The sequence below is a fragment of the Poecilia latipinna genome, unplaced genomic scaffold (genome assembly GCF_001443285.1).
Source record: "Poecilia latipinna isolate Pla-1442-1.1 unplaced genomic scaffold, P_latipinna-1.0 Scaffold2316, whole genome shotgun sequence".
NCBI lineage: Eukaryota > Metazoa > Chordata > Actinopteri > Cyprinodontiformes > Poeciliidae > Poecilia > Poecilia latipinna.
Genome location: NW_015114932.1, coordinates 1,001 through 14,421, shown reverse-complemented (window position 1 = coordinate 14,421; position 13,421 = coordinate 1,001). Strand labels below are relative to the sequence as shown.

General features: G+C 39.9%; 3 protein-coding genes across 3 annotated transcripts in view; all 3 read right to left on the bottom strand.

Moving 5' to 3' along the window:
* The window catches only part of LOC106937315 (extracellular calcium-sensing receptor-like), a 7,301-nt gene extending 3,983 nt beyond the window's left edge, over positions 1-3,318 (bottom strand). Inside the window, exons 1-8 of the mRNA XM_015018746.1 lie at positions 2,863-3,318; positions 2,228-2,522; positions 1,841-2,130; positions 1,399-1,694; positions 859-1,058; positions 521-742; positions 304-427; positions 62-223 (exon numbers count right to left, since the gene is read on the bottom strand). Of these exons, the coding sequence (XP_014874232.1) occupies positions 62-223; positions 304-427; positions 521-742; positions 859-1,058; positions 1,399-1,694; positions 1,841-2,130; positions 2,228-2,522; positions 2,863-3,104 (1,831 nt within the window). The 5' untranslated portion in view covers positions 3,105-3,318. The remainder of the gene's footprint in view (positions 1-61; positions 224-303; positions 428-520; positions 743-858; positions 1,059-1,398; positions 1,695-1,840; positions 2,131-2,227; positions 2,523-2,862) is intronic.
* A 332-nt stretch (positions 3,319-3,650) lies between these two features.
* LOC106937316 (extracellular calcium-sensing receptor-like) lies at positions 3,651-7,998 on the bottom strand. The gene is made up of 8 exons (XM_015018747.1): positions 7,715-7,998; positions 7,069-7,363; positions 6,672-6,961; positions 6,201-6,496; positions 5,547-5,746; positions 5,228-5,449; positions 5,019-5,142; positions 3,651-4,938 (listed from the first exon to the last, which is right to left on the bottom strand). The coding sequence occupies exons 1-8, from the start codon at positions 7,870-7,872 to the stop codon at positions 4,040-4,042; spliced, it is 2,484 nt and encodes an 827-aa protein (XP_014874233.1). The 5' UTR covers positions 7,873-7,998; the 3' UTR covers positions 3,651-4,039.
* Positions 7,999-8,860: 862 nt separating this feature from the next.
* Positions 8,861-12,635, bottom strand: LOC106937305 (extracellular calcium-sensing receptor-like). The gene is made up of 9 exons (XM_015018739.1): positions 12,577-12,635; positions 11,951-12,245; positions 11,565-11,854; positions 11,107-11,430; positions 10,921-10,927; positions 10,558-10,851; positions 10,187-10,432; positions 10,001-10,124; positions 8,861-9,922 (listed from the first exon to the last, which is right to left on the bottom strand). Exons 1-9 carry the CDS (start codon positions 12,633-12,635, stop codon positions 9,024-9,026), a joined length of 2,538 nt encoding a protein of 845 aa, XP_014874225.1. The 3' UTR covers positions 8,861-9,023.
* Between the last annotated feature and the right edge of the window lie 786 nt (positions 12,636-13,421).

The window sequence follows — 13,421 nt, the reverse complement described above, 5'->3', positions numbered from 1 at the left end:
AAGCTCAGCTCAGAGTTGTTGGCTCTGACAATCGGTGTTGTTCTGTGATGGAAGAAAATCACTGCTGTGATGATGGCCAAACAGGCTCCACTGATGGAAAATACTTCCAGAATGATTCCCAAAACTTCATCATAGGAAAGAAACTCCACAGGTTTGGGGAAACAAGCATCTTTTTCGGCATTTGGCCAGAACTCCCTGGGACATAGGAAGCAGTCAGGAGAATCTAAAAGACATGTATAAAATTGGTTTACTACTAAAATATTTTCAGTTGATGCAGTTTTTCATTAAACCAATTGACTTTACCTGTCATATTACTGATCTCTCCTTCAGGACATGGTATACAGTCATAGCAGCAGATTGGTTTTCCTTTCTGCAACACTTTACGAGTTCCTGGAGGACAACTCTCTGAGCAAACAGAGACTGGAACCTGAAACAGAGATACAAACAAAATAGAAGTTTAAAAACAAAATATTTCTATAATGCAACTTTAGTTAAATAATAGCTAAACTGTTGTCATTACCTCTAAGCTCCCTTCTACCCAAGTTATGTTTCTGTTAATATTGAACTTCTGGCCTTCTGGCAGCGATGCGTCATAAAACCCCACTGTCACTGGCTCAAGAGCTCCTCTCTCATTCTTCTGCCAGTTCACCAGTTCGTAAAAAGCCACTGGATCCCCATTCGCATCAAATGACACATGATAACCATTTTGGGAAAAGTTAATTTTCTTGAGCTCAGTTAAAACCTGAGTGTGATTCAAAGTGATAAATATGGAAAGATATAGAGGTAAAATTATTACGTCAATAATATTTCAGTTCAGAGACGCTAAATCACAGGTAAAAGCTGAAAATTTCCCCCAACCTCTTCAGACTCCAGCCTGATGGATTTGTCAGCATTGAAGTTAGTTTTTTGAAACCGTGCAGTTTGAATAGCATGAGCTACAGCATAAACAGCCTTGTACACCATGTTAGTGATTCTCAACTGTGATGTTTCAGTGTACGGGTTTTCAAGTGTCTTTATATCCTCTTGTCCATTACACATTCTCTTTTGTGTATCTCCACCTAAAGGTAGAAAAAGAGGAAGGCAAATGCTAAACCTCATTTTCATCAGTGACCTTTTACTCTTGTTCTTATATAAACTAATAACATTCTGTTCATCTGGTTAGCCTCCATGGAGAATGATAGTTATGATTTATGTCTAATACAACAATAAATACTGTTAGTTGGAAAAACATATTTTAACTCAAATCAAAATACCAGATTATGTTTAAATATTTTCCATAAAGGTACTTTATACTAGTAGAAATGTGAATTCTCTGACATTTAACCAACACGGTTATCACAAAAGCCTGAAATGAGGACTTAGGTGTTTTAAATTAGCAATTAACCTGAAAAGTCTCACTTTTTCTTAGCGTGCAGTTGAACGCATCCTCCCAGAACTCAGTGAGTACAGGGGAAGCAGCCACTTCAGAGGGAGAGAGATCCAGAAGGAAATTTCTAAATCCAGGAATGACAGATTGCTGAATAGCCACTCCGATGGCCCCCGCACAGGAAGTGAAACTTAACATGTCCGTGTCAGTGAACCAGGCCTCACTTCCGATCCACTGACGAGGCGGAGAAGGATCTCGAGACAGTTCTTCCAGCAGGATCTTCATCTCTCCGATGGCTGCAAATGCCACCACAACTGTTGCTGTGGACCTGGAGGGACATTAAATGCATCATCTTTAACTAACATGTCACACCTTTTATTAGAAAATATTATAGAGCATTTGTATTCGGAAAAACGTTTCTAAAGTTGGCTGATGGACATCAATGCAAAGTATACATGCAGGAATTACAGAAACCTCCGGATAATATCAGCCACTCTTTGGATTTTGCTGCGTGGGTTGGTCCGATAAAAGGCTTCAGAGTACTCCACGCAGATCCCCTCTCGCACTGCGACTTCTAGAAAGGCCGCCATGCCGTTATTTCCATAATCCGAGTCCGACCGAACGGCTCCGATCCAAGTCCAGCCGAAGTGTTTCACCAGCTTGGCCAGAGCATCAGCTTGAAACTGGTCACTGGGGATGGTTCTGAAAAACGTCGGATACTGTTTCTTATCTGACAGGCAGGCACACGTGGCGTAGTGACTCACCTAAAGGAAAACAAACAAAAAAGCCATCCAAGCTCTCAGACGTAACAAATACAGCAGCACAAACTTATTGCATGTGTCCGAAACACAAACAGTTTACCTGTGGAATGTTAAAAGACCCAATAATGCGTGATATGCTGATGGACGGTGTGGACCCGGACTCAGCCACAACAGCCATCACCACTCCAGACTGAGAGCAGTTTTCACCCCCATAAAACACAGGATCCTGGCCGTTTGACAGCTGAAATGCTGCGTGCACAGCCACAGGCACAGAGGCACACGAGTCATGGATCTGGTAACCGAGCCTGACGTCCGGGAGAAGCTCTGTGCTGTTATTTATTTCTTCGATGGCGAAGATCATCGCACGAGCAAAGCGCACTTCACGGGGGTCTATTCTGCACAGAAGAACAATGCTCAACATGCGTCCACATGACTACAAAACCTAAGCAATATACACAGGAAAAGACAGTCTGACCAACTGAATTTAAAGTCCCTCAACGCAATTTACACAATGCAAACATAAAAACAACTCAGTTACATCTAATGCCCACCCTCAGTAGTTACAATTGATAAGCAATGCTTTAAATACACATACAACAGTCAAATCTTATTTGATTCTGATGTAAAAGACGATGTCTATTTTTTTTTTAAGGGATTTATTTCACATCTCTTGAAAGGACTGAAACATTTTCAGCATTTAATTCGCCAAGGATCCACTTGGTCTCACACACTAACCTCCCTGAGCAGCTGGGAGACTCGGGTGCTGTGGTGTAGTTATTCTCCATCGTGTTCATGCTGTTGTGGATGGAGAAAACCCCGCCGATAACGTAGTCCCCCTCCACGGAGAACGCAGGTAAACGAGCAGTACCCTGCAGGCTGCATTTATCCGGAAGACCAGCTGAATTTGTCCGAACCAGTATTGACTTCACCTCCAGCAGACCCAGACCCAGAACAGTAAACAGAGCTAGGATCCCCATCCCTCAAGTGCAGGAAGGTGTGTTCTGTCTTTTCTATATACCTCCTTTCCTGAGAAAGGATGCCGTCACACAGCGGCTCCACAACACGTCTTTTAATTGGGCGGCCTTCGTGTGTTTACTTCCCCGTCCACATCTGTGTCCTGCTTATTTTGTCTCTTTGTAACATTTTCCTTGAAACCCCTGGATATAATTTAGAATATATATTCTGCCACTGTAAGTACTTTACCCTCCTACAAGTTTTAGTTTCATGATCTTTATGGTGAAAGAAATCGATTTGGAAAAAAAATGTTGTGCAATTATGTTATTTATATAAATTATTTTCATTTCAGTCTTTAAAAAAACATTTTTAAGTAAGTGTCAGTGTCCTTCTACTGACATAATTTTTAAATATTAAATGACTGACGTTTCAATCAGTTACTCAGTACTTGAGTAGGTCTTTTACCAAATACCTTTTAATTTTTGTGTATTTTCTTAGATAAATATTTTTACTTTTACTTGAGCAAGACGTACTCAGTTTGTCTCTACAACCCCTATTCACACAAATATGAATAACCTGTGTGAAGTTTTAATGAAGTGACGCAACAGAGAAAAGTTTAATTAGTTTTAAATGTGTAGTTTTTTTAATTTTTTTTCTTTGCTTCACCTAAACATATTCAATAAAAAAACAGGACCTGACAATGAGAACATGTTAAACTACTTACAAATAAAGATAAATATGATAACTGACAAAATATGGTCTAACATATTTGACTCTATCAAGAATTAATGAGTTCAACCTTGAGTAAAAGTATTTGCCCCCTTACATATTTCTTGACACTTGGTTTTGTTGTCACACTTCAATGTTTCAGATCAATGCTTTTCAAATTGAAACTCTTTGTTGGAGGCCATTTTTGGAAAGATGTTTTTTTTTCATAGCTAAATTACAAACCCACATTTTAATTTTTATTCATTAAATGTTTTTTAGTGTTCTTCTCTGGTTGAAACAAAATGATGAAACACTTTGGAGCAAATATACACAGTATCAGTCCAAAACTGGAGGCCAGAATGGCAAATATCTCCACAGCCACAGTAAATTTTCCAGGAGAGCTGACATAAGCTGGGATGAAGGTGATCCAGACGGCACAGAATATCAACATGCTGAAGGTTATCATCTTGGCTTCGTTGAAATTATCAGGTAGTTTCCGAGCTAGAACAGCTAACACAAAGCAAAACACAGCCAGCAGGCCGATGTAGCCGAGCACAGCCCAGAAACCAACAGCAGAGCCTAACGCACATTCCAGGATGATCTTCTCCTTGTAGGTGCTCAGATTTTTCACTGGGAAGGGAGGACTCACAACCAACCATATGATACATATAATAATCTGAATTAAAGTCAGACTCACTACAGTCATCCTTTGTTGTGGAGGACCAAACCATTTCATAGCATTGCTACCAGGAAGTGTAGCTTTAAAGGCCATTAGAACCACTATAGTTTTCCCAAGAACACAGGAGATACAGAGAACAAATGTGATGCCAAACGCTGTGTGCCGCAGCATGCAGGACCACTCAGAGGGGGCCCCAATGAAAGTTAGTGAACATAAGAAACACAGAATAAGAGAAAAGAGAAGCAGGAAGCTCAGCTCAGAGTTGTTGGCTCTGACAATCGGAGTTGTTCTGTGATGGAGGAAAGTTACTGCTGTGATGATGGCCAGAACGGCTCCACCAACAGAGAAAACGGCCAGGATGATTCCCAAAATTTCATCAAAGGAAAGAAACTCCACAGGTTTGGGGAAACAAACATCTCTGTTTGAATTAGACCAGAACTCTCTGGGGCATGGGAAGCAATCAGGAGAATCTAACAAGTACATTATAATATGTTATTAGTATTTAAGTATATCATGGTTAAGATTTGAATGATAAAAAAATAGATTCTACCTGTCATATTACTGATCTCTCCTTCAGGACATGGTATACAGTCATAGCAGCAGATTGGTTTTCCTTTCTGCAACACTTTGCGAGTTCCTGGAGGACAACTCTCTGAGCAAACGGAGACTGGAACCTGAGACAGAAAAATGTGCAAATATGAGCAAAATAATTTCAGAAGTAGCACAACAGATTTGTATTGCTTGAACACTTATCATTACTTGAGTGCCACCTTCGACCCAAGTTATTTTCCTGTTGATAAGAAACTTTTGGCCTTCCGGCAGTGATGCGTCATAAAACCCCACAGTTAAAGGATCAATTGTTCCTCTCTCACTCTTCTGCCAGTTCACCAGTTCATAAAAAGCCACTGGATCCCCATTCCCATCAAATGACACGTGGTAACCATTTTGGGAAAAGTTAACTTGCTTAAGCTCAGTAAAAACCTGTTGAGTTGCAAAGCGACAGAGATTAGAAGATGTAAAGTAAAGAATTTTTCATTAGATTGATATTTCAGTTCAGTAAAGTGTTTGATTCCCAGACCTCTTTTGACTCCAGCCTTTGGGTTTCAAAAGGGGTGAAATTCACATTTTGAAACAATGCATTATGAATAGCATGCGCTATTGCATAAACAGCCTTGTACATCATGTTCGTTATCCTCAGCTGAGATGTGTCAGAGTACGGACTCTGGAGTGTCGTCAAGTCCTCTTGTCCATTACACGTTCTTTTGGATGTATAATTGCCTAAAAATACAAAAAAAAGATTCAGAATGATGACTCTTAAAAAAAGAGTTTTAGTCCGTTTTTTTGTTGTGCATAGTTGAATACATTGAAGAATGAAATCGAAATCATTCATATTCATGACACAAAAGTCTTTGACTTCCTTGTGACTTGTAGCATATGTAGATCACATAATTTCTTGCAGGATGACTTGATGTATATTTTTCGCATTTGATATGTTTATAGTATTTACATTTACTATATGAACCTTCCACACATGTTAAAACCTTTGCATTGACATGCCTTATTTTACATTCTCATACTTCACTTATGTTATGCTACGTTTTTCCAACACAGAGAATCTACATAAAAAAAAAATAAATAAATAAAAAAAAGAAGCAAGCAACTTAATGGACCTTTTGGGATTTCAAATATGTTCATTTTTACAAAAACAGCAACAACAAAAACAACAACTCACTTTCTCTCAGGCTGCAGTTGAACGCATCCTCCCAGAACTCAGTCAGCACTGAAGAGCCGCGCACTTCAGAGGGAGAGAGATCCAGCAGGAAGTCTCTAAAGCCGGGGATGACAGATTGCTGGATGGCAACTCCGATGGCCCCGGCACAGAAAGTGTAGCTCAGCAGTTGTGGTTCGGTGATCCAGGCCTCACTTCCAACCCACTGGCGAGGCGGAGGAGGCTCCTGAGCCAGCTCCTCTAACAGGACCTTCATGTCTCCAATTGCCACAAAAGCCACCACAACTTTTGATGTTGATCTGGAGAGACATAAAATGCATCAATGCAAATTAATGCATCATTGCATTAATTTGCATCAATAGCTTTTTTTTTTTAAATCAATCATAATAAAAGAAATAATTTAGTTTAATATAATATTTATCTGATTTGATGATGCACATCAATGCAAGGCACATATGTAGGCCATACAGAAACCTTCTGATAATATCAGCCACTCTTTGGATTTTGCTGCGTGGGTCGGTCCGATAAAAGGCTTCAGAGTACTCCACGCAGATCCCCTCTCGCAGTGCGACTTCTAGAAAGGCCGCCATGCCGTTATTTCCATAATCCGAGTCCGACCGAACGGCTCCGATCCAAGTCCAGCCAAAGTGTTTCACCAGCTTGGCCAGTGCATCAGCTTGAAACTGGTCACTGGGGATGGTTCTGAAAAACGTCGGATACTGTTTCTTATCTGACAGGCAGGCACACGTGGAGTAGGGACTCACCTACAAAAAGAAAACAAACAAACACACAAAAAAACAAAAACAATGAGGCTCATGAAAATAATCAAAGAAGCAGAATGTTTCAGTTTGCAAAAATTGAAATTATTTACCAGGGGAATGTTAAACGGTCCCAAAACACGTGATATACTCATGGATGACGTGGATCCAAACTCGCCAACGACAGCCATCACCACACCAGAATGAGAACAGTTGTTGCCCGATTTAAACACAGAGTCATTGCCGTTTAGCAGCTGAATGGCTGCATGCACGGCCACCGGTACCGAGGCACACGAGTCGTGGATCTGATACCCGAGTTTGACTCCTGGCAGCAGCTCTGTGCTGTTATTGATCTCCTCAATGGCAAAGATCATCGCTCGAGTGAGGCGCACACCACGGGCGTCCACCCTGCACACACAGCAGAAATACAGAGAACAAGGACAATTAGTATACTGTTACAAAACATCACACTAATACATGTCATTGCAAAGTTTAAAACAATGTAAACGTCATAATAATTATAATCGTCAGTCTTAATGTATTTATTTCTCCATTTAAAATAAATGTTCATAAGCATTTTGTTTTAAAGGAAGAAAAAAATGCAGCTTTGATAGAACAGCCATCATTTTAAAATAAGAAAATACACGTGATGCATATTTATACAATATAAAATAAGCAATAGCTGATGCTGCAATGGGGGGAGAAAAAATAATAATTTAACCAGAATTTAACATCATTTCCACCTCCTCACTTACTAACCTGCCTGTGCAGCTCTGAATCCGAGGCGCTGTGTTGTAGTTGTTGTCCACTGTGTGCATGTTGTGGTGGATAGAATAAATGCCTCCAATGCTGTAGTCCCCATCCACAGAGAATGCAGGCGTATGAGCGGCACCCTGCTGGGTGCACACTGAAGCCATCAAACCAGCATCGCTGGATGGAAGACCCGCTGATTTTTCCGGGCTACTGACAGATTCAGCAAGACCAACAATCGTGTTCACATCAAGCAGACTTAGAGCCAATGCCAGGCCAACACACAAAGCCGAGGCTCCCATCCCTGAAGAGAATGAAGGTGTGTTTCAGCTTTTCTATGTAGCGTTTGTTGTTTGTCGCAGGAGACCGGAGTGAATGTCGATGCACAACAGGCTGAGATCCAGGGTTTTAATTGGACGACCTTCGTGTTTGAGTTTTTTTTTCTACTTACGTCTTTGCTTTGTTGTTGAGATATTAACACTAATCAGATCTGCATGTCGCTGAACCTTAGTTTTATGAACATGTCGCTGCTTTGTGCTTTTAAGATTCTCAGCATAAAACTTTAAGTCTGACAGTGTAAAGTTGTGAAGCTATTCTTTTTATTTTTTTTCATGTGCTTCACATTGTTAGTTTAAAAAGTAGTCAGGTATTACTGTATGTACCTACTGCTTTATGTGCATTGCTCATTTTCAGACAATTGAGGGTTTTTCTTTTAGCGTTTTGCTTTAATTTTGATAAACCATCAAATGCCAAATGTACCTTGTAAGGGGTTAAAATTCGAGATGAACCTTTTTGTGTCAAAGAGGTTTGACAATTGTGGCCAAGTTGCATAAAGTTAATCCCAAGATTATTCATACCCCTGGCAGATTTAAGTTTTGTTAATATATCAGACAATATCTTCTTTATTTAATAATCAAAAATATGCAGTGTTCCATGGTCAAAGACATACATTGATATATCAAAAGAGTCAAAATACTGTAAAAATGTTCACCTATTTCAAAAAGTCATAAGTAATACAGATCCATTACACATAGTGACGACTTCAAGTCTTTATTGTATTTCTGAGGATTATGGCTTAATGTTTTAAGCAAACAGCTGATGTTTAGCCTTGGTACATTTTGTACATAGGTGTCGGTTGTTCTTTTTAAGTACAAGTCATGATCAACAGCAGTAAATTCAGACATATATGGAGAAAAAAAAACAAAGACTTTAACATTTACATTGCTTACAAATGTAAATGCTAGTTGATATATTGCCATGAATTATCATAACATAAACAACTCAACCATATTGCTTCCAGATAATTTAAAAGGGATACTTAACTTTTGTTCATTAAATATTTCTTAGTGTTCTTCTCTGGTTGAAATAAAATGATGAAACACTTTGGAGCAAATATACACAGTATCAGTCCAAAGCTGGAGGCCAGAATAGCAAATATCTCCACAGCCACAGTAAGTTTTCCAGGAGAGTTGACATAAGCTGGGATGAAGTTGATCCAGACGGCACAGAATATCAACATGCTGAATGTTATCATCTTGGCTTCGTTGAAATTATCAGGTAGTTTCCGAGCTAGAACAGCTAACACAAAGCAAAACACAGCCAGCAGGCCGATGTAGCCGAGCACAGCCCAGAAACCAACAGCAGAGCCTAACGCACATTCCAGGATGATCTTCTCCTTGTAGGTGCTCAGATTTTTCACTGGGACGGGAGGACTCACAACCAACCATATGATACATATTATAACCTGAATAAAGGTAAAAGATACTACAGTCATTCTTTGCTGTACAGGACCAAACCATTTCATAACATTGTTACCAGGAAGTGTAGCTTTAAAGGCCATTAGAACCACTATAGTTTTGCCAAGAACACAGGAGATACAGAGAACAAATGTGATGCCAAACGCTGTGTGCCGCAGCATGCAGGACCACTCAGAGGGGGCTCCAATGAAAGTTAGTGAACATAAGAAACACAGAGTCAGAGAGAAGAGCAGCAGGAAGCTCAGCTCAGAGTTGTTGGCTCTGACAATTGGAGTTGTTCTGTAATAGAAGAAAATCACTGCTGTAACGATTGCCAGAAAAGCTCCGCTGATTGAGACTGCAGCCAGGATGATTGACAGGACTTCATCAAAGGACAGAAACTCCACGGGTTTAATAAAACAAGCATCTCTCTTTGCATTTGGCCAGAACTCTTTGGGGCATGGAAAGCAGTCAGGAGAATCTAAAATATAAAGCAAACACATTTGTTAACTCATTGATATTTCTTGCCAAGCTGGTGCTTTGAAATGATTACAATCACCTGTCATATTACTGATCTCTCCTTCAGGACATGGTATACAGTCATAGCAGCAGATTGGTTTTCCTTTCTGCAACACTTTACGAGTTCCTGGAGGACAACTCTCTGAGCATGATGAAACTGGTACCTATATCACAAAACAAATGATGTTCTCATGTAGCAACAACGAAGCAAAGGTGTATCTGTTTAAAAGTTTCTCTCTTGTTTCATTACTTCAGTGCTGTCCTCCAACCAGGTTATGTTCCAGTTGATGTGGAACTGCTGGCCATTTGGCAGTGATGCATCATAATATCCCACTTTTACCAGTTCATTAACTCCTCTGTCACTCTTCTGCCAGTTTACCAGCTCGTAAAAAGCCACTGGATCACCATTGGGGTCAAATGACACATGATAACCATTTCTGGAAAAATTTACTTTCTTCAGCTCTGAGAAAACCTGTGAAGCAACACAGCATTAAGGGAAAAGGAACAGACTATTTACATTTAAATGCCATGTAACAAAAGTAATGACAAATGTATTGTCAAAGAATTAGTTTAAAACCACTCTCTATTCAAACATACCTGGTTTGGGTCCAGTTTAATGTGTTTATCACAGTGTATGGTTACATTTGTTTTCAAGCAAACTGCATTGTGAATAGCATGTGCTACTGCATAAACAGCCTTATATGCCATGTTGGTGATTCTTAACTGAGATGTTTCCGTGTACGGGTTAGAGAGTTTTTTAATGTCTTCAGTTCCGTCACACGTCTTTTTGTCTAGATCAGAACCTAATGACATGGAAAGATAAAACAAAATCTTATCAAAAATGCAACAAAACTTTCTGAGGGAGTATTGAAAGATCCCATAGCATTTTATCTGAAAAGTTAAAATGTGGCATTAATCCCTTTACACATAAGAAAAATCTCATTCTGAGTAGTTAAAAACATTTTTGCTGAATTATCATAGAAGAACATTCAAAGTTGTTTTTTTTTTTTTCCAGTAGAAAAAATAATAATAGGTTATTGTTTTAAAAGTAGTTAAAACTATTTTTCTCTTTGAATATGTTCTGGGTTGATTATGCTGAAAAAAGTTCATCACTTTTGCGGCATTTTTTTCACTTTGAACATTTACTTTTCAGGAAAATACAAGTAAACTGTCTCACTTGTCAGCTTGCAGTTGAATGAATCCTCCCAGAACTCAGACAGCACTGAAGAGGCTAACACTTGTGAGGGAGAAAGGTTGAGAAGGAAGTCTCTCAGACCAGGAATGACAGATTGCTGAATGGCAACACCGACGGCCCCCGCACAGAAACTGAAACTCATCAGGTGTGGGTCCGTTACCCAAGCCTCACTTCCAATCCACTGGCGAGGAGGAGGGGGGTCTTCAGCCAGCTCCTCTAGAAGAAATTTCATGTCGCCTGGAGCTGCAAATGCCACAACGACAGTTGATGTTGATCTGAGGAGAAATTATTAAAGTATTATATAACATATAGCAGTTTTTTTTTCTTCAAATCAGTTTCTTTAATTGAATATTTGTCTAATTTGCTGAAACTCTTCGATACAAAGTATACATGCAGCAGATACAGAAACCTCCGGATAACGTCAGCGACTCTTCGGATTTTGCTGCGTGGATTGGTCCGATAGAAGGATTCAGAGTACTCCACACAGATCCCCTCTCTGAGCGCCGCCTCAAGAAAAGCCGCCATGCCGTTATTTCCATAATCCGAGTCCGACCGGACGGCTCCTATCCAAGTCCAACCAAAGTGTTTCACCAGCTTGGCCAGTGCATCAGCCTGGTACTGGTCACTGGGAATTGTTCTGAAAAAAGTTGGATAGTGCTTCTTATCTGACAGGCAGGCACAGGTGGCGTAGTGGCTCACCTAAAACCAAAAAACAAATTAAGCTTACATGCGTAAGAATTACAGCAGGAGAGAGACGATTTCCTTAGGCAGAAAACGACATACGAAGCTATCCACCTGAGGAATCTTGAAGGACCCAATAACACGAGACATGCTGATGGATGGAGTGGATCCAGATTCCCCAATAACAGCCATTACCGCACCAGACTGAGAGCATTTATCAGCTGTGTGAAACACAGAGTCATGGCCGTTCGCCAGCTGAAACGCCACATGCACGGCGACAGGCACAGATGCGCAAGAATCGTGGATCTGATATCCCAGTTTCACACCAGGCAGCAGCTCTGTGCTGTTGTTTATTTCCTCAATGGCAAAGATCATCGCACGAGAGAAGCGCAGTTCACGAGGGTCTATTCTGCACACACAAAGTATGAGTGTGTAGCTTACGCATTTAAAAGTCAAAGTGATTTGACATGTTGCTAGAAAGCAATCCAGAAGAAAATGTTGCTTGACCGATACAGTACACATCAGTACAAAGTCAAAAAGGAGGAACCATCTTATTCAATAAAACCTAACCCTGAAAACGTTTTTTTCATTCTTTTAAAGTTATAAAAAAAATTTTTAAAAGATTTAAAACAGAAAAATTCAACTAAGCCATATTATCACAGCCTATGTCAACGTTGGAAAACAAAAAAATCTCAGCTTTTCAGTTCAACATCATTTCCACCCTCTACTCACTTACTAACCTCCCTGTGCACCTCAGAGGCTCGGGAGCTGTGGTGTAGTTATTATCTACCATGTGCATGTTGGCATGGATTGAGAAAACACCTCCAACGATGTAGTCGCCGTCCACTGAGAAGGCAGGTAAATGAGCAGTACCCTGCGAGGTACACTTCAAAGATGAAACCCCATCAGCGTTACCATCAGACCCACCCCAACCAGCCACAGTTCTAACCTCAAGGAGACACAAGGCCAATGTCAGGCCGCTAATCAAAGCTGAGATGCCCATCCCTCATGTGCATGCAACATGTGTTTTATCCTTCTTATATCATTGGTTTTCTGTCAGAGGAGGAGATTTGACTCTTTACCAGCAGCCTGAGAACGATTGTTTTAATTGGAGGATCTCTGTGTGTTTACGTTTCGAGGCGTGTCTTCTTCCTGTCTTTTTCTTTTTCTCTTTTATTAAATAAACATAAATAGTTGAAGAATGTGACTAAATTTTAAAGTTTGCTTCTAGCTGAGAGTACGTGGAGGTAGTTAGCTGTGAAAGAGTGTAAAGATTTAGCAGATGTTTTCTTAAATTATGAGATGTTCCATTCATTTCATAAACCTCTGAAGATATCAAAACCAAAATACATAGCTGTTGTCCCTTATATTCTTTAACGTGAATGTTAAAGAAAAGGGGAATAATTAAAGATAAATGTTCCAGTCAATGATTATGGGATTCTTTCAACCACTCTGTGTTTTAATGTATTGCTGACATATTTTGTGATATTAATGGTCCCTTCTAAAATAAATGAGAGGTGCTGAACAGTTTGGAAAATAGATCAAGGCAGCACACAGAGAACTGCCAGCCACAGTATTTTAAGTT

Excerpts from the sequence above, each read along its gene's own strand:
- LOC106937305 (XM_015018739.1), bottom strand. The coding sequence starts at position 12,635 with ATGCACATGGTAGATAATAACTACACCACAGCTCCCGAGCCTCTGAGG. Across the intron at positions 12,246-12,576 it reads CCTCTGAGGTGCACAGGGAG|AATAGACCCTCGTGAACTGC; the intron begins GTTAGTAAGTGA and ends TTGTGTGTGCAG. Across the intron at positions 11,431-11,564 it reads GTCGCTGACGTTATCCGGAG|ATCAACATCAACTGTCGTTG; the intron begins GTTTCTGTATCT and ends ATTTCTCCTCAG.
- LOC106937316 (XM_015018747.1), bottom strand. The coding sequence starts at position 7,872 with ATGGCTTCAGTGTGCACCCAGCAGGGTGCCGCTCATACGCCTGCATTC. Across the intron at positions 6,962-7,068 it reads GACCGTTTAACATTCCCCTG|GTGAGTCCCTACTCCACGTG; the intron begins GTAAATAATTTC and ends TTCTTTTTGTAG. Across the intron at positions 4,939-5,018 it reads AGAGATCAGTAATATGACAG|ATTCTCCTGATTGCTTCCCA; the intron begins GTAGAATCTATT and ends TGTACTTGTTAG.